The following is a 27787-nucleotide window of genomic DNA, read 5'->3' as shown; positions in this document are numbered from 1 at the left end:
ACGCTCCAGGCCGCCTTCTACTCACCGTCCCTGCTGCTGCTGGGAGTCTATTCAGGGCCTAACCTGCCGCCCCCGGCAGCCTCGGCCGTACATACCGTAGCCGGCGACGACCGGGACGTGTGGGCCAGGGAGTGCCTGGTGCTGTCCATGCCCCCGTGGATGAGGTAGGCTCCTGCGCTGGAGACGATGGGGCTCCCCCCGACATCCACGGTGATGCCCACCATGCTGTGGGAGGGGACCCCGGGCGGGGAGGAGCCTGCCACGGTCACCTGGGCGCCGCCCGGGGCTTCGAAGTAGGACGCGGCGCTGCTGGGGGCGTACATCTGGGGCTCGGGGTTGTAGGCGTAGGCTGTCCGCCTGCCGGGAGAGAGAAGGCTTCGTGTCAACGTGGGAACCCAGGGGGCCCAGCCCACAGGGCAAGGTGGACATGAACTGTCAACAGAGCAGAGCTCATGGCCATCGTCTCTGCCAGTGTTCAGGTGACAGCTGGCTGGTCGACAAACTGCACATGCAGGCTGCTCGCAGGTGCTCCTGGGGGTGAAGGGCTGGATCTGACTGTGGTTACAGGGGGTCTACCCTGGGGGCAAGACCATGGAGAGCTAGACACACACGCCCGCGTGCACAAGAGTGTAGCGGCCGCAGTGCTGAACGCGGCTGACGTCAGTGCCCTGCTTTTGAGACCATCCTGCGGTCGTAGACGATGTCAACACGGGCAGGGGGTCCGGGGCTAATTTTGCAATTTCCTGTGAGTCTCTAGTTTTTTCAAAAACAGCAAGTTAAAAAAAGTGTATTTACATAATAGAAAGAATTTCTAAGTGATTCCAAGAATTCCTCTGATGTTCCTTTAACATCTGGATCAAATTATTAACCATGTCGGTTGAGAATTACATTTTAAAGATCCAGCCATAGTAAAAGGAGACCATTCAGTAGAGACTTTCCTCAGGGGTGACTACAGGTTTGTGCCATGTCCTGAGGGGAGGCCCCTCTGGGGGGCAGGGCGGCCCCTCTGATCTGCGCTCTGGTCCCCCGACCCCTGGGGACATCCTCTCTGACTGCAGGGCAACCAAACCAGGACGCTGACTCGAAGCCTCCTCCAGACCTCACTGGGGTCCTGGGGTTCACCTGCGCTCCTCTGTGTCACTGCGTTATAACCCTCAGGGCTGTGCTGGAGACACTCACCGACTCCAGCAACCATATCTCCCTAACCACAACCACACCCTCACGTGCAGTCCCAGAACTCACGAGGGGAGTCGTGGAAACCGGAGGCAGAAAGAAGCAAGAGGACGCGCGTCTCGAGCGCACAGTCAGCTTCTGGGAATCGCATCGTTTTCTGCCCCGAGCATCACAGGGTCCAAAAGCAGATACCCCTAGACGCCTTGACAAGTGGAAAATCCAGCTTTACCAGCATCACACAAAGCCAGAGGTTAACAGGGGCCAGGAGGATAACACAGAGCTCCAGAAACGGCTCCTGGGTCGTGGAGGTGGAGTCTTCAGACGCGTAAGTTGGATTGCCTTTTTAATGGAGGTACTGGGGATTGAACCCAGCACGACTGCATGTGTGCTGAGCACATGCTCTACCGCTGAGTTATTTCCCTCCCTCCTTTTTTTTTTTTTAAGACTGCCTTTTCTAGAAGTAAAACTACAAAGGCCTGTGATTTCTGAAATCTCCACTGGGCTGATACTGCCGTAACAGTTGGGACTTGTCACCCGAGGGGTAAGGGAGAGGACTTTGTGCTGACACGTCCCCCATGGGCCACGTGAGCGTGGAGGAAAACGGTGGGACGTGGCCCATGGCTGGTTCCCTGCGAGGCCCCTTGCAGGGAGGAGGACACGCACGTACAAGGCTCCGTTGGTGTAGACGGCGTCGCCCCCCTCCACGTACTGCACCTGGGGGGGGTACACGTGCTGCACGGGCTGCACCTGAAACAACAGTGGATACCTGGCGTTACACAGTCTCCTTGTCCACGTTTCCAGATCATTCGGGCACAAAGACCTCTTACTGCCTTTCATGAGCACTGAGTAAGTACCCCACTACAGGCTTCCTGCCCGTGGCCAGCACTTCCGGAAGGAGTACAGAGATGGTCTCGTCAAGGCACGTGTTCCCGGCAGCCCCGGGGGCTCTGCTGCGCTTGCTGGGAGCTGCCTGTCTCTACTGCGGGGCAGGGGGGAGGCAGGTCGGGGCCCCCGTGACGTGCGGGGAGGATGCCTGCTGTCTGCTGGCCACGGGCAGAGAGGCCGGTCCCGCTGGATAGCGGAAGCCAGAGGTGTGGACAGAATGGGGACCTCGGAGCATCGGATCCCCCCATGTCACTGGCAGGGCAGGTGGTCACACTCTCTACCGCCCCCTGTTGCTCCCTGCCGTGGCCCTGGTGCCCCTTCCCAGCAGTGGGGCGAGGGTCCTGGGAGCCATGCTGGAGAGACAGTGAAATTCTGAGCAGAATTGGCAGGAGCGATGTGCCCGGAGTGGGAATGGGAGATGGGGAGGGGGCAAAAGGGGAGATCCCAGCACCTCTGGCCTCATCCCTCCCTCATCTTCAGTTCAGAGCCTTGGTTGAGGACCCCCAAGGGACGCTGGCCCTGGGGTGGAGGCCCAGGGCTGCGTGTGCAGAACCTCAGCGTCTCACGGCAGAGGGAGGCTTGCGGATGCCTAATTCAACCCCGCTTTGGGTGAGGGGAGCCAGAGTCGGTCTCTCTGTGTTCTCCCTACAGGACTTTGTGTGCAGCAGCGGGACAGGGCCGAGCCCCACCCTGCCGGCAACCCAGCACGCGGACGTGCACACACCCAGCCCTGGGAGGACTGCCTGCCGGGGAAGGCACCGGGGTGCACGTGCTGGGCAGGTGTGGTGGGGGGGGCTGGGTAAAGTCCAGAAGTCAGCCCCGAAGTCTGAGCTGCCCAGAGAGAAACAGCTGGGACAGGCCCAGCCCCACAGATGGGGGAAGCTTCTGGAATCAGAAGCTGTGGTCGCCCCTCCCTTGAGGAGCTAAGGCAGCGCCGCTGGTTCCCTGCCAGCCGGCCCAGAGCCTTCCCGGAAACCACATGGCCTCAGACACACATCTCTTAACAGGCTACTAAATTGAGCAGGAGCCCCTCGAAGAGAGAGGCGTGTCCAGGTCCTGCCATCTCCATCTTATGTTCAGGGTTATTTTCAGGCAGGAGCTGATTTTAACTCAGCATCTTACAGAGCAGGAGTCGGCAAACCCCAGCCCTCGGGCCAAACCTGGCCCACCCGTTCTTATAAATAAAGTTTTATTGGCACACAGCCATGCCCTTCCTTTATGACTTTGGCGAGTGTTGTGTGGTTGTGCCAGGGACCATCTGGCATGCAAAGCCAAAAAAATTGTACAGTTAGTCCTTCCCTGGAAAAGGTTTGCCGACGGCTGCCCCGATCACGCTGACCGTCTGAGCTGATGATCTATGCTGCTACCGCGCGGTCCAGCTTTGTTCTCAAATAATGAATTTCACAAGACGCGCCCGTCTGAGGGTCCAGCACTTGCCTGCGGATGGGTTTGCCTCCCCCGGAGGCTCCATGCTCCTCCAATCCAGAAACCTCCGCTATCTGCCTGTGTGTCTACCGCAGCACCCCGCGCTCTACCTAGGGGCTCGCTTGCGCCCCAAAGGCTGCATATCTGAATGAATGAAAGATCATCAGCTTTCTTGGCTTGTCGCAAACTATCTGCAGCAAAAGATTTTTGTTTGGTTTTAACATGGCTTCCAAACGAACTTTCTGGTAAGGAACTGAAGACATCAAACAGAAAGGGAGAGCAGCAACAGAAAAGCATGCATCACGGTTCTGAGAGGGCTCCCGAGCACGAGTGCCAACCGCATCCCGCGCCACCTGCGCTGTGGTTACCTGCTGTGGCACCTGCTGGACTCTGGGGAGGGAGATTGGCTGCATCTGGGCCCCTTTGGGAGCCGAGCCCGCTGCCTGGACCAACACCCTCTAAAAGGGAAGGAGAGAGGACATTTAGGCTTGTCAGAGGTGAGTCCTGCAAACAAACACAGGTTACAGCCAGAGTGACCGCCCGGTTCCACTGTGGCTTTATGGGAACAGGAGCAGGATAGGAAGGGGAGGAGAGGAGAGCACACGGTCGCACGCACTCAGGTGGATGCAGCAGGGACGCACACACGTGCACGAACACACACGTGCAAACGCGCCACACGGGCCTCCACCCGCCCCCAGCGCCTTTGCCTCCTTAGGGTCTGTGGTCAGCAAGGTGACGTGGGCTGAGAGCTGGGGACTGAGGAGAGCCTTCTGGCCGTCTGTCCATAACTCCCCCCTGGATGAGCACTGGGTCACACACCACAGCTTCTCAGTACACACAGGACCCATCCCTACCTGACACATGAGAAGCCCAGAGGGGTCAAGGCCAGGTTGAGGTCTCATGGCCTCAGCATCGTGAGTTCTAGAACCAGACTCAGCCCAGGCCAACTCCAGGGTCTCCGTGGCTGCTCTCTGGGCCCCTGTGTCGTCCTCACAGTGGGGCTTTGTCATTGTGCCCAGAGGACTGGTTGGACACACAAAGCTAAGAAAATGTGAAGGATGCAAATGTCCTCCAGAGGTGAGGGAGGTTAGGAATGTTTTGTTTCTGTAAAGCTGGGGCTTCAGAAGTCATCGACTGTGACTCTGTGATTGTCCAGCGTGGACCCTAAATCTCCCTGATCATGGTGATTCTGCAGGGCTTTGCCTAATAAACACCACTGTTCTAAGAGAAGTCAGCAGGGACCCAGCCCCCAGGAGCTCACCACCAAAGACAAAGAGAACACAGATGGTACAGGGATCAGCAGGATGGATGGATGAGCACAGTGTGGTCCCTCCACACACCAGAACATCACTCAGCCAGAGACAGGAGTGAAGCACTGACACCTGCTTCCAGGTGGACGGACCCTGAGAACACGATGCTCAGGGAGAGAAGCAGACACAGAAGGACACACAGTGTGTGACTCCATGGATGTGAAACGTCCAGAACAGGCCAGTCCGCAGACACAGACAGTGGATCTGTGCCTGTCAGGGGCTGGGGGACAGGGGTGGGGAGTGGCCGCTAACGGGGTGCAGGGTTTCTTTTGGGGGTGAAAACGTTCTGGAACCAGATGGAGGTGGAGGCTGTAAAACATTATGAGTGTCTTCAGTGCCACGGAATTCACTTTAAAATGGAGAATGTTGCATCATGTAAATTTCACCTCAAATAAACAAATAAGAATAGTAAGGATTCACACGCACACGCCCTCCGGCGGAGCTGTCCAGTATGGGAGCTACTAGCTGTGTGGCTGTGTGGCCACTGAAATTTAGTTCGATTTAAGTAAATTGTGGAATTCAGTGCCTCAGCTGCACTGGCCACGGTGCCAGTGCTCAGAGCCTGGTGGATGGCGCAGGGCTGAGAGCTGAAGCAGGAAGAGCCTGTCACGGGGACAGAGGGGGCAAGAATGCCCCTTTGTGGTAAGAAACTGGGTGCTCACTGGTCAGGGAACTCGGGGCAGCCTGTGGGTGAGAGTGCTTGGACGGGGGGGCAGGTGGGTGGGGGACACAGCCACCAAGGCTGGGGTGGGGGACTGGATCCATCTCCAGTAGGGACGGATCCCAGGAGCCCAGATGGGCATAGCGGCCATGGCAGGACCTGGGACCAGTCAGACTGCAGGGAAAACAGTGGCCACCCTGGTCCCGGGGTGCCAGAGACTGGGGCTCTGCGAGAAGGACCCGGGGGAGCTCAAAGTGGAGCGCTGGTGCACCAGTCTCGGTGGGCACGGAAACAATCAACTAGGCCACAACCGCAAGTGGTAACGCCCTCCTGGCCCCCCCCCTGGGGCGTCCATGCTTCCAGGAAATAAGCACAAAACATGTCCAACTATTCATTCTAAATTGAATAAACTGCTTCAATGTCTGCCTTTCTGCTTTTGCTGAATTTTGGGTTTTTTTCCTACCATAATCAATTCTTTCTTTCACGTTCCTAACTTTCAGATTCATAAATCTTAGCTGATCATGTGACCACAGTGGACCTCTGCACACACCTATGATTTCCAGTCTGTTCTGTGACTATCAATTTCATGTAGTCTTGTCAATAACTTTATGTTCACATCTACTTTATGGTGTATTTCAATCCACTATAGAAATCAAGAAGTTGGGAGAGGCTGAATGTGAAAATTCTCTCTGCAAATTTTGATTCTAATGCTAGATTCGGTTTTCAACCACATCCTAAGAATTCTAACTTCTCTTTTGCCTTATGGATAGAAAGTCTCTCTGCCTAAAAGGGTCATTTCCAAAGTACAAGAAAATTTCTACTAGCAAATAAGAATGAACTAAGTCAGAGTTGGGGAGTTCTTTCCTTTTGAGTTTGTCCTTGGTGAGACCTTTTAAACAAACAGGGAAAAAGCCAAATTAACGGGGTACAAGGCGGGCAGACGAGGGTGTGGCTATTTCAACAGCTGCAGGCGTGGAGCTGAGAAGTCAAGTCAGAAGAACAGAGATTCCTCACTCTGCTGATTCCAGTGTTTTTCAAAACCAAAGTGGACGCATCCACATGGTTGCGCCGTTGTTCCCGGAGCAGCCCGGGTGGCCAGCGGGCTGGTCTGTTACCTGCGGGGAGGCTGGCACCGGCTGGGCCACGGGCGTCTGGGCAGCCGCCGACGGACACAGAGCCACAGAAGCCGGTGAATCAGATCCGCCCTCTGAATTCTGCATGCTCAGGTCTAGAGAGAGGCAGGGAGAGAGTGAGTGGCGTGGGGCTGCAATCACCAAGCCCAGGGAGGCAGCTTTGGACACGTACAAGATGCACGAGCAATCATTACCCACAGCCTTCCAAGTTCAAATGCAGGGACCCTGGCCAGACTGGGAGAGACACTGCACAGTCGTTCCACAGTGGGGAGAGTTGGGAGAGGGGCAGGGAAGGTTTTCCAAATATAAACCCCAAAAGAGCCCCGCAGGAGTTTCTGCGTAACAAGCCAGGATAACAGCTTCTCCCTTTCCTATCTGATCAGGCTTAACTATATTCAAGGGCTCATACAATTTTTAAACTCACTTATCCAGAAAATCAAAAGCTCCTGAAGGATGCTTGCCATCTGCAGAGCCACCACCCCCCAAACTGTAAGCACCTCCTCTGCGGGCAGGGCCTCCCCCCGGCACCGCTGGCCTCAGGGCTGGGCATTCTCTGTGGGGCTGTCCGGGCACTGCGGGGTCTTGAGCAGTAAGGTAAAGTGCCTTCTGTTTCTAGAGCCCTTCGCCCAAGAGAAAGCACAAAAGTGTATTTTTTTTTTTTTGCAGCTGGGTGCATACATTTTCCAAACAGGCAGCTTCAAAATTCTCTATGGAAAGACTCACTTAACCTGAGCATGAAGTGGCCGGGGATACAAACTCATTCCAGGAAAATGCCAACAGTCAGACTTCTTTCATCTGAAATAAATGCTGGCTACCTTTAAGGTTTTGAGAAGCCGCTCAATCCACAAACGGCAGAGAGAGGAGGTGGCTTTATGGTCACACACCCCTGTCCCCATCCCTGTCCTGTCCTGGCCCCATCTCTGAGCACATTCGCCCAACGCGTAGAGTCCCGGGGCTACTGACTCCTGGGGAAGCCTGGACAGTGTGGCACACACCATGGTGCCTGGGACACACTGCCCCTCCAATAAGGAGTGGAGAATTTTTAAAAAAGCCTTTTTAAAAAAAATGCAAAGAAAAACTGATAATAGATTAAAATAATTTGCCTAAAGGAAGCAGAAAGGGGTGTGTGTGTGTGTTTGAATCTGAGAGTGTTGGCTTAATCCTGTGTTTACTGACTATTCCCCGACTCCCCCTTCCCCCTCCCAGATGCCTTTGGGGCCACGAGAGCCACTGGATGGACCACGTCCGTGTCTGGCACATTATTCTGTTTCCCATGACCTTGACTCAGTTCTCACCACCAGATGTCCCCAGAGCCACGCAGTGACAGGTGCCTCCTACTTTCTCTGCTTGTTTCAGAGGAGGAGCTTGTGAACTTCCAATCTTCTGTTTCCTGGGGCTCCAGCTTTCTCTGTCTTCCTGATCGAATTGACCTTTGGAATTATTCTGTTGGAATTTGTTTAATTGAGGTCTCTTATTTTCAGTTTTTTCTGACTGTTTACACCAGGCATTTGCACACTATACACCACTGTGTTTCCATCTGAAGCCAGGAAGTAGGTAACTTCAGTGGCACCACGAGGAAAGGGACTAGAACTCACTGAGACCGGTTCCTTGTTCCACCAGCTGCAATGATTGTGCTCCACAGCTGAAGTCTTATTGAAACAAGGAGAGCCTGTGAGAGTGTTGGGATAGACAGGGGCCCACGCTCTGCTTCCTGTGGCCAGAACACACCTTCCAGAATGCAAGTTATTTAAGATCAAGCAGCGTTTTCAGGTGAGCGTGTTCCCCAGTCTAACACACCCCTGACAATGCACTGTCCGTCGCTCACACTGCTCAGCGTACGTTGTTCAGACCCGAGTCAGCAAACTTGTTCTGTAAAGGATCAGAGACCTCTGGAGCCACATGGTCTCTGTTACAACCACTAGGCTCTAACATCATAGCACAAGAACAGCCATGGCTAACATATAAATGAATGATCCTGGCTGTGTTCTAATAGAACTTTATTTATAAAAACAGGCGATGGGCCAGGTTTGGCTCATGGGCCACAGTTGCTGGCTGCTGGTCCATGTAATTTGGGTTTGATAAAGTGATGTGGTTTTGGAAGGCGGGTGGAAAAATTAGACTGTCTGGATTCAAAGTCTTGAGGCCCACACGCTCTTGGTCCAGTGCATGGTTCTTTTTGGCCACATGTCACCAACATGACAGGACTATAGGGGGCCCCGGAGAGTGACTCAAATTGTTAGGAGGATGGAGGGGCTGACCTTTAAAGACAAATGGAAGTAATCAGATGCTGGTCTGAAATGACAACAGTGGTGCTCCCGGAGCTTATGTGAGGTCATGAATAAAACTGATTCCTCAAATCTGGGAGCCCCAGAAGCCAGGTGCAGCCCTTAAACCTGAAGATGGGAGTTCGAATACAATGGACAGGTTACTTTGGGGAACTTAGTGGGTTGAAGAGTGTGCCCCCCCAAATTCACGTCCACCCGGAATCTCAGAATGTGACCTTATTTGGAAATAGTGTCTTTGCAGACGGAATCAAGGAAAGGACTGGGGTGAGATCATACTGGGTTAGGGTGCCCTAAATCCAGTGACAGTGTTCTTGTAATAGACAGAAAAGGACACACAGAGGAAAGAAGGTTCTGTGATGATGGAGGCAGGGACTGAGGCATGTAGCTACAATGCAAGGCCAAGGATGGCAGGGCCACCAGCTTTGGAAGAGGCAGGAAGGCCCCTCCCCGGAGGGGTCACAGCCCTGTCGACACACTCCTCTCCAGAACCATGAGAGGATACATTTTTGTTGTTTCCAGCCACACATTCCGTGGTGCTTTGAATGGCAGCCCCAGGAAACTCCCCAGGGCCCCTCTCTCATCCTGTGAGAGGTTTTGGTGTCCTGCTTCCACGCCAGGCACGACTCTGGCAGCTGACACACATTTCTCAAATGAATGAAGACTTCAGTGACGCCTGAGTATTACCTCTGACACTGAAGTGCGAACATTTATATAGAGCGTTTCAGATAGTGAGTCTACCACAGCACTTTATGAAACAGATAATAATACACAGAATTATGATTTCAAGAGGCAGTACAGTTGGGAGCTATAAATAGGTTCATAAAGTTTCAGAAAATTTAACAACTGACCTGGTTATTTCAGGGGGACCTAGGACTCTCTGACTGCTCTGCTCTCCCCGAATGCATCCTTGATGTTAGGATCAGACAGACAGACAGACGGACAGATGTCATGTGGGCCAGAGCCTGGCTGCTCTGATACATGAACACACAACACGCCTATCCAAAGAGAGCATGGACTCCTTCCTCACCCACCTAAGGTATTCAAGGTTGTAGGTTACACATAAGCTGATCCAGTTTCCTGAAAATGTTTTCTTTGGGTCCATTAATCAAGGGTTCTCAGCTCGTCAAAGTTTAGATATTTTTAAGGTTTTTTAAAAGGCATGCAAAAGAGCCCTGGTTTTTAGTAATGACGCAGCAAACTGGTTGGACTAACCCTCATTCAGATAACAGCAAAAAATCTGGGCAAAGTATTTTTTAAAAGCAACTATTTCAGGGAAATATATTCAATAACTTTTGATAACCTATAATAAAAAATAATACAAAAAAGAATATTTATATATGTATAACTGAATGACTAGGCTGTACACCAGAAACTAACACAACATTGTAAATCAACTACATTTTAAGAATTAAAAAAAGCAACTATTTAAAGACCATGGAGGGTGATCAAACCAGGGAGACACTGCTGGGGAGCCCACCAGGGAAAGGCTGCTGTCAAAAGTCAGACGGGTTGGTGACTCTGTGGCTTTTTGCTCGGAGGCACACCCCAATCCACAAGTGCTTGGGTGGCAGAAAGCTGCAGCATGGTTGTCTTAAAGTTTGAAAAGCAAGAGTTCACAATGTTGCGGGGAATCCCGGAAGAAGAGCCACAGAGAGAGTGAACCCCCAAATCTGACCACAGAGTCCACCCAAATCTTTAGCCAACTGACTAGAAACCACACATGTGAGGGAGACATGGGGGTCTTGGAGAAAAACCAGTAATTAGAAGATGAAAAAACTATGAGGAGATTTCAGCTGCTACTCCCTGCAGGAGGGACAGAGTTTGAGTCATGCCAAGTTAAATACCATCAGGAGAAGATAGTGGAATCCAGAGATTCTACAACATATCATTCACGATGTTCAGAACCCAATAACACAAGAACTATGACAAGAAATAGGAAATTGTGATTCATACTCAAGAAGAACAACAAAGGAGACAGTTACAACCCAACCAAGATGATCCTGGTGATGCAGATAAAGCAGCTACTGAAAATATGCTCAAGAACTTAAATGAAGTTGTATGCACCATGAATGAATGTATGGGAATCTCAGTGGAGGAAGAGAAACTTTTAAAAAGAGCCAGGCAGAAATTTTGGAGCTGAAAAGCATAGAAACTAAAATGGAAACTTCACTGGATATGCTTAACAGCTGATTAGAGATGGCAGAAGGAAGAGTGAACCTGAGGAGAGATCAGGAGAATCCAATCTGAAGAACTGAGGGGGAAATATGAAGGAAAATGAACAGAACATGCAGTTTAACATACTGCAAGTCCCAGAAAAAAAGGAGAGAATGGGAGAGGAAAAAAGACATATTTGAAGAATGGCCAAACATCTCTTAAATTTGGTGAGAGACATCAACTTACAGGTCCCAGAAGCTCAACAAACCCCAAGAAAGATAAATACAAAGAAAATCAACTTAAATGTGTCATAGTGAAACTGTTAAAATAAAAAAATAAATAAAATAAAATCTTTAAAGCAACTAGAGAAAAATTCACACTATATTCAAGGAAACAACAGCTTGGATGACAGCCAACTTCTCATCAGTAACAATGGTGACTAGAAGACAATAGAATGACATCTTTAACGTGTTGGCGGAAAAAAAAAACTGTCAACCCAGAATTCTGTATCCAGCAAAGCTATTGTTAAAAGGTGAAAGAAAGACATTTTATGCTAAACAAAACTTGAGAAATTTTGCTGCCTACGCTATAAGACAAGCAAAAAGTAGTTCTTCAGGATGAAGGGAAATAACACCAGATGGTAAACTCGGAGCTACAAGAAGAGATAAAGATCACTTGAAGTGATAAATATGTGGGCAATTACAAAAGACTCTACTGTTTTCTTTCCTTCTCTTAATTTCTTTAAAATATCTGTATCTATTTAAAAAATTTGTAAGTCTCTTATGGGATCTGTAACACATGTAGATGTAATCTGTGTAAGAGTGGCAGCACAAAGGAATGGGCGGGTAAATGGCTCATGCAAGGTATTTTACATGATATAGGAAAATATTACCTCCATCCAGTTTGTGATAGAGATGCATATTGTAATCCCTATGGTAACCTCTTCAAAAATATAAAACGATACAGCTAAGGAACTAATAGAGGAATAAAATGGAATACCAAACATAACTGATTATCCCCAAAGAAGGCAGGAAATGAAGAAGAAAAAACAGATGAAACAAAAGGCAACATGGCTTTTCTAAATCCAGACATATTAATAATTACAATAAATTTAAATAGAGTAAACATTTGAATGAAAAGGCAGAAATAGTCAATCTGGATAAAAAACGAGAGTCCATTATATGCTGCCTAAAAGAAAGCCTCTTTAAATATAAAGGCACACACAGGTGGAAAGTAATAGGGTGGAAAAAGACATACCACGCAGACACCAATCTTAAGAAAGCTGGAGTGGGTATAAGGATCAGAAAAATAGACTTCAAGGCAGGAACATCACCTTGAAGATAGCTTGAGATAATGAGGGACATTTCACCATGATAAAATGACCAATTTATCAGGATGACATAATCATTATAGATGCACCTAGTAATAATACAGCTTCAAAACAGAACTAAAGGAAGAAATCAATAAATATATAATTATAGTTAGAGATTTTAAATACCCTTCTCTCAGTAATTTTGATAGAAATTAAACAAAAATGTCAGTGAAGATCCAGAATATCTGACACTATCAATCACATTGATCTAACTACTATTTCTAGAACACAACCACCAAAACCTGCACATTCTTTTCAAACGTACATGGACTATATTCACCACGATGGGTCATATTTGAGCCTAAAGTCAGTCTTATACATTTCAAAATAACAAAATTATATAGAGCAGGTATGTGCTTTGACCATAATGGAATAAATTAGAGATCAGTAGAATACCTAGAAAAATGCCAAAATATTTAGAAAATTTAAAATACACTTCCAAAATAACCCACAGATCAAAGAATAAAGAGAAATTAGAAAATATTTTAAACTAAATGATAATGAAGACATCACATATCAAAATTTGTGAGATGCATCTAAAGCAGTGCTTGGAGGGAAATGTTTAGCTTTATAAACTTCTATTTTTAAAAAAGGCTCAAAATTAATCATTAAGTGTTCAACTTTAGGATGCTCTAAAAAGACAAGCAAATTAAACTTAAACTAAGTAAAATGAAGGAAACAATAAAGTAAAAATTAATGAAAAAAAACTAAACCTCTCCAAATGATGGAGAAAATAAACAAAACCAAAATTTCTTCAAAACTGAAATTTCTTCCAAAAGGAAATGAGCTACCAAGCCATGAAGAGACATGGAGGAAACAGCAAATACATATTACATTTGGCCATTGAACAACTCGGGTTAAGGCCACTCCACATGCAGTCAAAAATCTGAGTATAACTTCACAGTTGGCCCTCTGTATCCACAGCTCTGCATCTTTGGATTCAACAAACCACAGACCACGCAGTACCGTAGTATGTATTTATTGAAAAAAAATCCACAGGTAAGCAGACTCGTGTGCTTCAAACCTGTGTTGTTCAAGGGTCAACTGTACTAACTGAAAGTAAATGCATTCATACTGTACGACTTCAGCTATATGGCATTCTGGAAAAGGAACAACTACGGAGACAGTAAAAAGATCTTTGGTTGCCAGGAGTCAGGGAGAAGGAGGAACGGATAGGAGCACAGAGGATTTTTAGGGTAATGAAAATACCCTGCATGATACTCTACATTTGTCCAAACCCATAGAAAGTACAGCAGCAAGAATGAACCCTAACGTAAAAACTGGACTCTGGGTGATAATGATCTGTTATGTAGGTTTATCAGTTGTAACAAATGTACCTTCTGGTGGGGGATGTTGATATTGGAGGAGGCTACGCATGTGCAAAGGCAGAGGGTATACGGGAAATTTCTGTACCTTCCTTTCAATTTTGCTTGAATCTAAAACTGCTCTTAGAAAAATCCTAGAAAAAAACAGAAAAGATTGACAACCCCCTCCATTAAAAAAAAAAAACTGATAAGAATGAAAGAGAAAAGAAAAAAACCACAAATAGCCGATTTCAGGAATGAAATGAGATATACCACTACAAATCTTACAGAAATCAAAACGATAATAAGAAACTATTATGAACAACTCTAGCCAATACATTAAACAATTTAGATCTAATGAACCCTTTTTTGAAAAATACAACACACTAAAACTGACACCAGGTGAAATGGAAACCATGAATGTGTACATCTAACAAGGAAATTGAATACATTATTGAAAACCTTCCTACAAAGAAAACTCGAGGCACAGTTTCACTGGTGAATGCTATCAAACACTGAAGAAGGAATTAACACACAAATTCCACCAGAAAATAGAGCAAGGAATACTTCACAACTCATTTCATGAGGTCAGCAAAATGCTGACACTAATACTTGATAAAGATATCACAAGTATTTAGACCAACATCCCTTATGAACACATAGGCAAAATCATAACAAGAAATTAATAAATTAAATCCAGCAATATATAACCAATATAACCCATACTTGTGTTGTCAATGATTTTCTTTTCCTAGTGAAGCCCCAGCTCTTTTTCTCCTCAATGATTTCTGACAAAGGTGCCAAGACAATTCAACAGAGAAAGGAAAGTCACTTAAACAAATGATTTATCTGTATGGGAAGAAAAGAACAAATTAACCTCAATCTCTACCTCACACCATGTATAAAAATGATTTGTAAGTTAGATCACAGACTTACACATAAAAGCTAAAGCTATAAAACTACTGAGAGAAAACAGGCAAAGGTTTCTTAGAAGGGGTGCAGAAAGTAATAAACATAACAGAAAAAAAATGATAAATTAGATTTCATCAAAAGTTAAAACTTCTGCTTATTAAAAGTTTTCATTAATAACAAAAATTGGTAAGCTGTAGTCTGGGAGAAAATATCTGCAAAACATGTATCTGACAAAGGACTTTTATCCACAATATATAGAAAGTTCCTACAACTCAATACTAGGAAGACAACTTTATGGGCAAAAGATTTGAATAGGCACTTCAAAAAGATATACAGAGGCCCCAAAAGTACATGAAATTGTGCTCAACATTGTTAGTCACTAGGGAAATGCAAATTAAACTACAATGACATGCCACTAAAGACTCACTACAATGGCTAAAATAATATCTGACAACAACCAGTGTTGAGAGCACACGGAGAAACGGTAACTCTCACACTGGTGGGGATGTAAAGCGGTAACTCTCACACCACCACTGGAAGAAGGTTTGGCAGTCTTCCAGACCGTTAAACCTACCCTTCAACCCAGAATTCCTCTCCTAGATGTTTATCCAAGAGAAATGGAAACATGGCTTCCAAAAATTTGGAAAGCATGTTTGTAGCAGTTTTATAGCCAAAAAGTAGAAAGAACCCAAACGTCTATCATCAGAGGAATGAATGAGAAATTCCAGATTGTGGTAAGTTAAACACGTGCAGGGTATTCCCTCAGGCAAACACTAAACACACACACACACACACACACATGCGCACACACACACACAGCTAAAAAGCTGATGGGAGAATACTACTCACTGATAGAAGAGTGTGAACTACTGAGAAACATAACTCATGGCTGAACCTCAACATCACTGCACTGAGTGAACGACAATGAGTCCGAAAGAGGACATACATAATACAGAACGGGCACAGCTAATTAATTTAAGGTTAAAAAAACCAGACGAGAGTGGGCGTGGGGACTGACGGGGGAAGGGACAGATGGGAACTGAAAGGTGGATGGACACATTCTCTATGTGATAGCGTGTGCATTACATGGACTATCCATCTGTCAGAACTGGACAGCTGACATCTGCACATGTACTGTCCGTAAATCTTAACTGAGAGAATCCTTTACTAACAAGTGGAGGATGGGGAGTGGGTGTAGGTAAAGGCAGCCAGGATGCAAATAACCATAGAGGGTGGAGGTGATTACTGGGGGTTCAGTCTCTGGCGCGTGGCTTTTGTTGATGTTTGAAATTTCCATAATAAAAAGTTAAACCCCCAAACCCATCTGGCTATTAGCTTGCGGCCACAAAGAATGTGCAAGCACGCTGTCCTTCTCAGCAGGCGCTGCTCTGCCAAGCTGGCAGCTCTTGGAGGCCAGGCGACCAGCAGTTTTGGGAGTCCTTCCTTCTGGGGCTTGTGAGACTGGTTCAGGGTGATCCTCCCCCGGGGGCAGCAGGACCCGGGGCCAGGGCACCAGTCAGTCCCCCACAGCCTGAAGTCCTCTGCTTCTCCTTCTCCTTTTCCTGGCTCAGCTGGGACGGGCTCCTCAGTGCTCACAATCACCTTGGACGGCTGTGCTTCTGCTCCGCACTTGAACTTGGCAATGGGACTAGGAATCATTCCTTGCTGTCCTCCCCACTGGTCCTGTCACATTCCTTTGTCCCTTCTCCTGTTTTTCTTCCCCAGGCAGGGATCTGAGCTTTCTTTCTCTGAGTCCCTGCATCTCTGGCTGCTCTGGATAGGGTTCCGGGACCCAGCCTGACCAGGTTGGCCCAAAGCTCTTTGTGGTTCAGAGACACGCCCAGTGTGCTGTTTACAAGCCGAGCACAGTTCATTTGCCATCTGGTCCCAGATAAGGGCAGACTTAAGAAATAAAGCAGGGAGGAGCAGCCACGTTGGCACAACTTCCCCCGCTTGGCCGGCACAGCGTTTAGGAGGCACATGTGACCTTTTCGTGATGCCACCACTGAGTCACATCCACCCCTGAGAGCATGGGCGAGGGTTCCTAAGTGTCTGTGAGGGGCAGAGGAGAGACCCTAGGTCAGCGGCCCTGGATGACAGCCTCGATGAATGAATTTGCCCGGGCGCAAAGGGAAGAGGCTTCTGTTTACAGGAAAATACTCCAGTTGCCTAGTAACCAGTAATGACAGGAAAGGAAATGCAGAAAAAGCGGAGGGCAAGTTCTGGGCCGGGTTCCTGGCCCGGGCTGACTCACAAGGACCTGAAGCAATCTCCCTTCCGCTCCTGCTCCTCCGGAGGCGAGGCCGAGGCGGGGGTCACCTGCCTCACACGGGTCGGGCTGGGATTTAGGAAGCAGCTTGTCATGTCCTGGTAATTAGGGAAGAGCAAGCCGAGGGGTTTTCATCCCTTTCGTTCTGACTGGCCCATTGACTTCCACTCTGGGCAGACGTAGGCCTTTTACTTTTACTTGGGGGAGGGACACACAGCCTCCTCCGGACATCAGTGCGTGCTCTGCCGGTACCTGGTGGCATCTGGATGGCACCAGGGTTCATTTGCCCCCAAGAAGGCAATTCACTTCTCCCCTGTGAACAAGAAGCAACAAGTCCAGAAGGTTCTCGAGAGCACAGGTTGTTGCAAACGCCGGGGTCTGCCCCAATGCCTGTGTTGACATTCCCAGGGTTATTAGGGGGATCAGAAAAATCAGGTCCCTTTGCTTCTCTTGGGTCCCCTGTCAGTCTGAGGCCAGATCAAGGGAGCAAGCCACGTGGGGGTTAGATTCTGTCTCAACTGACAGTCCCTGCTGGCGTGCGGCCCCTGCTGAGTGCCAGGCCCCTGGGGGCGACTGGTACACTTGGAGAACGAAGTGTCCATCTCCTCCCTGCCGAAGAGTGGACTCTTCAACTTCCCATGATGGTAGAAACCACATCTTTTCGCCTGGATCATTGCCACGCGTCGCTCTCCACCGTGAAAAGGCATGGCTGCAGGTTCCCAGGCTGGGCACCGCGGACGCTCGGGCTGGCCCGAGCACTGTGGGTGCTGACGGGACCCCCCAGCCCCCACCCACCAGATGCCAGGAGGACCCCATCCCAGTCTCCAGACACTGCCCAGTGTCCGTGAGGGGGGGCAGGGTCACCCCGACTGAAAAGCACTGTTCTCAGCGAACATGCAGTGTCTGGGACAAAGGGCGCGTGGGAATAAACTCACAGACAGACTGAGAACAGGGGAAAGGACCACTGCGGTGATCTGGGCAGGAAATCGCTGCAACGTGCGGAATCAGAGGGGAAACGACTGGGCCCTTTAAAGTCGGCCCTCTGTGTCCGGGCGTCACAATTTCAACTCTCATCCAGGGGGACCGATGTTCCTTCTTTGCCTAGAGCTTTTAGCTGCCCTGACATTGCTCAGTCGCTTTTCGGTTTTCCTCTTTTGCAGCAGTGGCCTTTGAAGGATCAGCGCTGGCTCCGAGTCGCCCTGGAATGAAGTATCTGCAGAATTCAAATTCCTTTTTCTTTTGGTAAGAACTGGGCTTCCGCTCCTGTTTTCTTCTCAGGAGCCAAACTTTCCCTCTTTCTCCAGCAGAAAGAGGATCAGGCCCAAGTCCTGGAAACTGGCCGTCGGGGCTCTAAGCACGACGCAGGGGGCGGGAGGCAGCGGCGCCCGGCGGCCCCATGGGTGGGAGAGGCCGCTCAGCTCCAAGGATGGTGGCCTTTTCCCCACTGTAACGAGGCAACACCCTCTTGGTTTCCTCTTGAAGAGACATGATTTGACTGCTCATGTAAAAATTATCCAGACTAAGGGATAGTTAGCTCGTCTCAGATGTGGTCTGATTTTAGTTGCCACTGATGATGTAACAGCTTCAGGGGAAAACGTGAATTAAGAAACCACCCAGCCTGCACTGACACTTTCGCCCCACAAATGTGCTCCTGGCCGGCGACCGGTCCCAGCACTTCTTAGTAATCACTTCACCACCACAAGACTTGGGTTCTGGGAAGTGGAAATTCTCCCCCGGGTGGGGGTGTGGGTGTGTGCTCTGAAGTTCATCACATCAGCCCCTTATTTGTCCTGGGAGAGTGGGCACCAGGAGTGTGTTGTCCACTTCCTTATGTACACACGGACACACACGCACTCACACCACACACATGTACAATCACGCGCACACACACACAGCCACACACCCGTGGACACACAAACACACACGCACACACAGGCACATGGGGGCACACATACACACAAGCACACTTACACAAAGGCATACGTGTGTGCACACCCATTACGGGCTAATGTGAGAAAAAAACGGCCCGAGGGAAGGGTAGGGCTCCGCAGCGGAGGGTAGGCTTAGCACGCACGAGGCCCCGGGTTCCATCCCCAGGAACTCCGTTAAAGCAATCAACAAGTAAACCTAATTACCTTCCTCCTCCTCCAGAACAAGAAAAGGGAAATGGTCCAAACCACTCGTAGGGCACTGCTGCCAGTTTCTTACTCCAAGTAAGTTTCTAGTCAACCAAATGCTGACCAGTCCCATAATTCCAGCAGGAAAACACAAACGACACTTACAGTGAAAAGGAAGGGGATCTATGTTTACATATTTGTACCCATGCACACAGGGGGAAAAAACCCTCAAAACCCAGGTTTTTCTCTACAGATAACTTGCTCATCCTGGGACTCGGCTCAGACATTGTATCGCCATCACCCCACTTTCTGACACAGCGTCCTCCTCCTCCTCCAGCCCAGATCCCGACCCCACGTGCCCACCCCTCTCTTCCTGGCACCCTCCAGCCCCTGCTTTCCTGCTGCAGCCACAGAGCTGAGTGGCTGTGACAGAGATGCCAAAGCCGAGACGCGTGGCAGCCCTCCTCAGAGACGGCCTCCACGGGCTCCGTGCGGGGTGCAGGTGCGTGTCTCAGGGCCCGCAGCTCCACAAGGGCCCTGGGCTTTAGTTTCTGCACAGGTCCAGGGTCTTAGGAGGGCGCCAGACTCAAGTACAGGGACTTCCCCAGGTGGTCAGTTCTCAGGCAGCTGCTCCATGATCAGCCTTCAAGTAAGAAACCAAAGGCTGAGGCTCAGAGAGGTCAAGCGATGAGCCAAAGGCCACACAGCACGAAGTGGCGGGGCTGGATCTGAACAGGGTCTCCTTCCTTTAACAGGAGGCACGAGTCTGTAAAGACCCCTGAGTCCCCCACTGTCTGTATCAGGCAGAGCCCCTGTTTCCTTCCCATGTAAATTGTTCCCCAGCCCCCACGCCAAAGAGCATCCAAAATAAGAACTTGAGCTCAGAGTTCTGCTTTAGAAGTCGCTAGAATTTAGCTCATGTTACCAGAGCTCTGAATCATGGCCACGGTCCGGGTGAATCCACCCCGGGCCGGCTCACTGGGCTCCCCTAGCTGGGGCTGCACGCCTGCTCAGTGACTGCAAGGGACTTGTAGAAGGCAACCCTGACATCACTGCTCCCATCGTCTCTTTCCAGAAGCGGCTGCCCGAGTGTCGAGCTGGGCGGTGTTTCAGAATTTACAGCCCCCTGACCGACTGCGCATGTTTGAAGCCCGGGTTTACTCCCAGCCCTGGAGGGGGCCACCTGCTTTCCCTCTCTCCATCCGTGTCCCTCCCTGCCCTCTTCCAGCGTTCCCTCTCCACGCGGGCACGCGGCGCCGTCTCCCCCACCCGTCCTGCCCCTGCTCCCGCACACTTCCGCTGTGGCTCTAGGGAGGCAGCCCGGCTGCCCCGATTCCTGACGGCGTGTTTACATGGGATGGCCTCCCGACCCCTCGGCTCCTCCAGGCCAACCCAGATGGAACTCGGTGTGCCGGGGCTTAGCGGCCTGAGTGGGTCCCCTGCCCTGTACTGCCTCCACCCTGCAGGGCGAGGTCTCTGCAGGATGAGGGCGGCCAGTGTGGCTCCAGGGGTCCAGACCCGTGGTGGCAAGGCGGGCACGGCGTGGAGGCTGGACTGGTGTCCCCGAGAGCACTGAGGTGGCGCCCGCCAGGTTGGGACTGACGGACCCTGTACAGCTGGGCTGAGGCCAGGCCGGAGAGCGCCAGTCCCTCCAGGCCCCCCGCACCCTGACCCCGCAGCAGCTAGAGCAGAAGGAAACCACCAGTAGCTGCAGCTGCAAAGTGGACCAAGAGCCGCAGGGAGCGGCAGCTAGGCCCCGCCGTCATGGCATCTCATCACCTGGGGCAGGGCTCCCCCGGCTTGGCGCCGTGGCCCCTGGGCAGGGTCGCTATTGGATGTGGGGCGTCCCGGGCACTGGAGGGTGCGGAGCAGCCTCCCTGGCCCCACCCACTAGACGCCAGCAGCACCTCCCAGTCTGACCACTATAAATGGCTGAGACATCACCCAGGGTCCCCTGGGGGCAAAGTCAGCCAGGGATGAGAGGCACTGCTTCCTCTCTTCGGGAACTGCTCAGAAAATATAACCGCATTTTAACACAATTCCCAGGAGGCTCGTATGCATATTAAAGCTTGAGAAGCGCTGCTCTAAGCCAGGGTGTCTTCCTCTCAGCACCAGAGACTTTCCAGGAGGGTCATTCTCTATGGGGGGCCGTCCCGGGAACCGTGGGGGTGTGGAGCAGCTTCTCTCGCCCCACCCACTGGATGCCAGGTGCATCCCCAGCTGTGACGACCAAAGGTGTCCCCAGACATGGCCCACTGTCTCCTGGGGCAGGACCGTCCCCAGGGGGATCCACTGGTCTAAGGCCACAGCCTCGCTAAGCATGGCACTTTCAAATCAACCAAAAACCCTCCTCTGTGCTCATGGTCTTGGACATACCTTCAACCACACAGCTGTGCACATGTTTGGCCTCTGGACCAGGCAGTCTTCCTCTAGGAAACACAGTCTGGGTCTTAGTCACCCCATGGCCCCCTCCGAGCCCCTAGCATGTTGCACGGGATGACCCCCCGGGCATATCCAGAAGTGAGCGGGGGAACGAGGGCCCTGCTGCTGGGGCCACTGCCTGCACTGTCCACCTTTCCTGAGCCGGCGCCGGCCCCTGGCCCAGGTTCTCGGGGGTGGCTTCAGCAACGTCCTGTACCACAGTAGGTGGGGAATACGCTGATTTAACTTGCCCCCTCCTGCCCACCGCCTGAGCCTTCGGAGCGCCCCACACAGCAGGGAGGAGGAGCCTGGAGGGGTGACAGGTGACAGGCCGGGAGCTTCTTCCTCAAGAGCATCTTCTGGGTCTGAGCCAGGTGACAACCCAGCAGGAGACAATGCTGCCTGGTGACAGGCCACTTCCTGACCCCTCGCCCTCCCCAGACACAGCCAATAACCACGGGGGATGGGCAGTGCCTCCGTGACGGATTCGGGCAGCGGGGAGGCGGGCTTTCTTCATCCTCCCACCAACACACACACACACACACACACACACACACACACACACACACGGGACCTTCCATTTTACTACCCCGTCCCTCTCGTCCTCACTTTACCCCGGAATTTAAAAAGCAGACAAACGGCCTATCTACAAATGGAGAACTGCCACTTGAAATCACAGCACTGGAGGGGCCCTAGAGCAGGGGAGGGTAGAGCTCAGTGGTGGAGCGCATGCTTAGCACGCATGAGGTCCTGGGTTCAATCCCCAGTACCTCCATTAAAATACAGAAATAAATAACCCAATCATGCACACCCCGGCCCCACAAACCTCCTAGCACAGGTCTTCCAACGATGGATCATTTTTTTAAATGATCAATTTAAAAGAAAGTTTTAAAATCAGGCTACAACTCCTGAAAACTGACTTACCGAAACTGGGACCAGGTAGGAAACAGTTTTCTGGAATGCAGAGTCGCATTTCTTTTGGAAGGATTTGCCTTCCTCAGAACGGAATGATCTGCAAGTCTCCCACAGCTACGGGCTGCAGGAAGAACCATGTGTGCTAGTTCATCTTTGGGGGAGTCCTCGTGTTAAGTCAGAACTTACTCGTTTTGATTCCAGCAACACTCAGTGTAATTGCATCTTAATTATTGCATCTAATAGGGATGGTAGCTAACAAGCTTGTTTTTTGTTTGTTTTACAGCCTGCTTTTATTTGTTCTAAAACACAAATGACATCCCATTATGAGTTTTGGCTGCAAAAGAATCTTGGGAAACTTGTTCAGATACTTTAAATTGTCCCAAGGCATTAGCTGGGAACACTGGCACTAAAGTGCAGTGCATGTGTGCTCGGGGTACCCAGCCACAGAGCGGGGTTGTCCTTCAAAAAGAAACAAAAATCCATCCAACTAAGCAGGTCTCCCTGCGAGAGCTGTTGACTGACCACCCGACCACGGGCTGCCGTGCTCCGATACAGGCGCACTTTCGCGGTTGCTGGGGCCTTCGTCAGCCAGACTGCACTCAGGTTGAATGAGGCAGGATCAAGTCCCCTCCAAAAACCTGCCCTGACTAACACGGCTCAATTTATAGCCCTGTTTGGTGGGCGGGGCAGGGGGTGGGTGGCACAGGGAAGAGGGAAAGAAATGTGTCACCGGCTTTGAATGAAGTTCAGGGGCAGTGTTTACCTAAGCAACAAACGCCGGTAAACAATCGCTATCTCTGGCTGGTGAGGAGGACGTGGGGGGTGGGGGGGGACTGTTCTGATCAAAATCCACCCCATGGCTGCAAAGTGCCCCTCACCAGGGTGAGGAGTTAGTGGGAACATACCTGCTTCCCCTAGTAAGCATGATGTACACGTTCCCCTGAGGGTCACCTGAGCACCCGGCTTCCTAAGAGGAATACTGAAGAACCAGAAGGTTCAGGCTTCAGTTTCCATCACCAGCCAAACTTGCACGTGAGTGTCTTTACGTGTGAGCCGTCAGGGTTCAACACCTGGCTCTTCTGATATTCTTGTACAACAGGATATAAAAACATCATGCTGAAACTCGCCCGGGAAGTTGCAGCTTCTCGCTGACATAAGGAAGGTAGACTGGACAGGTATTGATTTATAAACACAAGGAATGAGATCAAAAAAGACATTCAACTGAAGACTGAAATAAGTCTCTAGTTGAGAGCAGTCAAAGACATATTCAAATAGCTCAAAGTTTTGTTTTTCCTCCCCCACAGCTCCTCTTGGTTTATACAGGATGAAATGTCAACATGACAACACACTTTCTTCTAAGTAGACCCCAGGTGGACCCAGGTCTACCTGTCGTGGCAAATCAAACTCAAACGTAATTTCACCAGAGGAAAATATATGCAGATGTTCAATTAGAACCTGGAGTCCGCGGTCCTGGCGCTGTTTGCCAGCCCTCATTGTTTGCTGAGTAACAACGGTTGCCAGGGACAACGTAGTCCACTCCCGTCTCCAAGAGCCTGTTGCTGGGCAACGGTGAGAATACTTCCCAAACCAAACAATGTCATCCCCGGAGCAATCCCCTCTATCTCACATTAACCAGATCTAAAAAAAACCCTCCCAAATATGTAATCTATTATTTTCAGAAGCCCGAAGAGAAAGGCAAATAATCTCCTCTCTATAGTAACCACGGGGAAAACAGTTTACCATATTTGTTCTGAAATAACAAAACCCAAGAAAGGACCAACTGTCTCCGCGGAAAGCATCACTGGAGGGACTTCTGCGATCCTTCCTAGTGCTGGGAGGAGAAAGTGCCTTTTTCTCCAAGAAGAAAGAATTTATTTATCATCAGGCCAACAATGTAGGGTAGCTCATAGCTGCATACGGGTCTTCCAGGCAGTGACCAGAAAAAGTGAAACAGCCTGGGGAGTCAGCTATTTGAAAAACACGTAAGAACAGAGGAGTAGATACCCAATTAAAAAGCCTTTTGAGAATGTCAAGTGCGTACGAAATAGGTGCAAACGGAACCGAGGACTCAGCATTAGAAACGCCTCCTGGGGCTGGGCCGGAGGAAACTTACAGCGTGTGGTCCCGGTGCCGGCTCTCCCCGCCCCGCGCAGGGAGGGGACTCTGGGAGAGGAAGCCAGGCCACATCAGGGCCCCCAGATGGCAGGAAGCACAGGGAGGGACATGCAGCCCCAGAAAGAGGTGGCAGGGAGGTCCCGAGGGTTGGCCAGTCTTGACCCACAGAGAAAACAAAACCAGCTGAGCTCAGACCCTGCGTGAGCTGGGCTCTGCGGAGCCGTGCAGGCGGCACGCCGGCTCCCGAGGCTCCGGGACGGGGAGCGGGAGCAGGCAGCACTCTTACAAGGCAGGGCGTCGAGTTCTAAGACATGGTCTGGTTTTGAGGGGAGCGTGGCCAGAAAACCTTACAACATGTTGACTGAACGGCAAGTACATGGCTCTAGCCGCAAGGGCCCGCTTTCTCGATGATGGAGGCGCAGGACGCTGAGAGACGTGTCCTGGCAGGAGCGCACCTTTGAGCTCTTGCCTGAGGTCCGGCCCCGGGTACGAGTTGTCAGGGCTGCACAGTAACTTTTTTTCTTAAGATCTCATCTTAAGATCTCATCCAGAAGGGGCTCCTAGCATAAATTGGACAAGATCAATGCGAGTCTCTGAGAAGAAGGGAAGGTGGAGTCCACGCTGTTAGGAGCTGAACCTGGGCTCCGGAGAGACCAGGAATTTGAGGCCAGACTCTAGGGCCGTTAACCCATGGCTCAGCGGTAGCGTAGAGCAGTGACCAAGCTGGTCTCTAATCTGAGGGGAGACCGCGAGCAGCCAACATCATGGGAGTTGCCAGGGGACGCTGCTGAGTCTGCCTGGACCTACCCCCCTACCCCCGCCACGCGAAGGGAGGCTCTGACATGCAGCCTGAGGACCCCAAACCCCATCTCCGGGAAGAGGACTGACGCAGAGGTCCTAGTTGCTTTAGTCATTGATTTCAATCAAAAACTACTTATTGAATGCCTAGCATGGGCCAGGTATTGCCTGGGAATCAAAGCAAACCAAATTGCCTTCCTTTGTGAAGCTTGTGTCCCAGTAGGTAGTGGAGGGAGGGGATAGAGACAGTAAACAAAAGAAATAAGAAAAGTATATCCTATGTCAGATGGTGTCAGATGCAGAGGTGGGGGCTGCTGGGGTGGGGTGGGCAGGGCAGCAATTTCTAAAGGGTTGTCACATGTCTCCCTGAGAAGACTCACTAAAGAGGTGAGGAAAGAGTGGGGCAGAGCCATTCAGATATCGAGGGGGAAAGCATTCCTGTGGCGGGAACAGCCAGTGCAAAGGCCCAGTGGTGGGACCAGATTTGGCTGGTGACTAGAGTGGAGAGAACCAGGAGACCAGGAGGAGAAGAGGTCCACGCAGACCATCACACGGGCTTGGCTTTTGCTTAGGGTGAAACGGAAGTGACCAGAGCATTTCAGCCCAAGAGCGACATGCTTTGACTTGTGTTTTAACCAGGTCCCTCTGGCTGCTGGGTTGAGAACAGGTAAAGAAAGAGATGGGGGGAAGTAGGGAGAGCAGTTAAGAGGCTACTGTGATAATCCAGGTGAGAGATGGTGACATGGCCTCAGTGACAGCAGGGAAGGGGTGCAAAGCAGTCAGATTCTGGATAAATACTGGGTGTGGAGTCAGCAGGGCTGGCTAAAGGTTGGATGTGGAGTGTGAGGGAAAGGAGTCAAGAGCGTCTCAAAGATTTTTTGTAATTAAAAGGATGAGATCATGAAAACTGCAGGAGAAGCAGGCCTGGGGAGCACCTCAGAGTTGAGTTTTACAGGTGTGAGGTGTGAGAGGCTCAGACATCCAAGTTGGGATGCTGAGAGAGCAGATGGATATGTAAGTGAAAGTCTGAGGGGCAAGGAATAAGCTGGAGCCATCAGTGTATAGATGACATGGGCCAGAGTCATCCATGTATAGAGGATGTGGGTTGGAGCCAGCAGTGTACAGAGGATGTGGGCTGGAGCCAGCAGTGTATAGATGATCTATTCAAAGCTATGAGTCTGGCCGAGCTTGTCAAGGGAGAGCAGAGGCCCAGGGCCATCATTTAGAGATCCTAAAGAAGAGGGGATCCAGCAAAGGAGCCTGAAAAGAGGAGGCCAAGGAAGTACCAGCGAGTGGTGTCCTGAGCACCAGGTGATCGGGGGCTGGGAAATGACCACTAAGTTCAGACAGAGAGGTCACCATGACCACGACAGAGCAGTTCCAGAAGAACGGTATGAGCAAAAGTCATAGAGATTGGAGTGGGTTCAAGAAAGACCAAGGGTCATAGGCCTGGAGACCCAGGAACAGATAAGTCTTTTGAGGAATCTCTGCTGGAAAGAGAAGGAGAGGAACAGAGTGGCAGCTGGAAGGGGAGGCCAGTTGAGAGAGGGTTTCTGAAAGTGGAAGACGGGACAGCAGGTGTGTGTCGTGATGGGCAGGACCCAATGGGAGGGAAGTGACACAGGAGGGGAGAATTGCTGGTGGAGCATCCTGGCACAGGTAGGGCAGGACGGGAAGTCCTGCAAGAGAGAGGAAGGGCTGGCCAGAGCCAGGTGCATGGACGTCTGTCCACCAGTCCCGGACAGAAGGCAGAGTGTCTGCCAAGATGCAGGTGTCACTGAGTCACAGATGGCTCACCCCAAACCTGAAAGTCCCTTTGGGGAGCTCTTGGCCCCCAAACCCATTCTTCAGTCATGGGTTCCCTTTGTTACGATTCCAGGGCCTCCCGAGTCTACTCTGGGGTGGGACTTGGGCATCACGCATGACAACTCACTCAGGGCTACAAACTCACAGCAGAAACTCTAACAGACCCTGAACTTGGAAGGGTGAGCCAAGAATGAGCCCACAGACGGCCTCCCTGGGCCCCAGGCTTCAGGGCTCCCACTGACCATGGTAGGAGGTGGGGGCTTAGGAAGGTGCACAGGTCATGGGGGTGGAGCCCTCTTGAACGGGATTAGTGCCCTTCCTTATAAAGGGGACCCCAGAGAGCTAGCTCACCCCTTCCACGTGAGGACACAGCGAGATGTCTGTGACCCAGAGAGGGTCCTCGCCGATCATCCCGGAACACTTAATCTCAGACTTTCAGCTTCCAGAACTGTGAGCAACACATTTCTGTTGTTTATAAGCCGCTCAGTCTGTGCTGTTCTGATACAGCAGCTTGAACGGGCCAGACAGACCAACACTTGCTCCCAACCCCATGGCTCCCCCTCCACTGTCTAACAGAAGCCCCGTCCTTCAAGAAAAATAAAGGCGTATTTCTTACTAGGTCATGCCTGAACTATGTGAGATTACCAAGAAATCTAACGTAAGCTAAACGATTGAGGCCAAGAATCTTGCTGTGAGAGTTTTGAGATCAGAGGTCGCTCGCTCTGGGCGTCG

General features: G+C 50.6%; 1 protein-coding gene across 13 annotated transcripts in view; it reads right to left on the bottom strand.

The window, feature by feature from the left end:
• Window positions 1–27787, bottom strand: part of RFX2 (regulatory factor X2) — a 99397-nt gene that overhangs the window by 33781 nt on the left and 37829 nt on the right. For 3 of the 13 annotated variants that reach the window (XM_072947856.1, XM_072947858.1, XM_072947855.1), the window contains 5 exons: window positions 6570–6682; window positions 3852–3941; window positions 3496–3627; window positions 1841–1920; window positions 96–357 (listed from right to left, as the gene is read on the bottom strand). In XM_072947856.1, coding sequence (XP_072803957.1) covers window positions 96–357; window positions 1841–1920; window positions 3496–3627; window positions 3852–3941; window positions 6570–6674 — 669 coding nt within the window. In that variant the 5' untranslated portion in view covers window positions 6675–6682. Of the gene's footprint in view, window positions 1–95; window positions 358–1242; window positions 1379–1840; window positions 1921–3495; window positions 3628–3851; window positions 3942–6569; window positions 6683–7882; window positions 8031–8845; window positions 8981–22345; window positions 22465–27787 lie in introns of those variants that run through there. The other 10 variants (XM_072947850.1, XM_072947851.1, XM_072947852.1 and 7 more) reach the window with 7 other exon arrangements.

The sequence above is a fragment of the Vicugna pacos genome, chromosome 22 (genome assembly GCF_048564905.1).
Source record: "Vicugna pacos chromosome 22, VicPac4, whole genome shotgun sequence".
In the NCBI taxonomy this organism is placed as follows: Eukaryota; Metazoa; Chordata; class Mammalia; order Artiodactyla; family Camelidae; genus Vicugna; species Vicugna pacos.
This window is presented reverse-complemented; position numbering and strand designations above follow the sequence as displayed.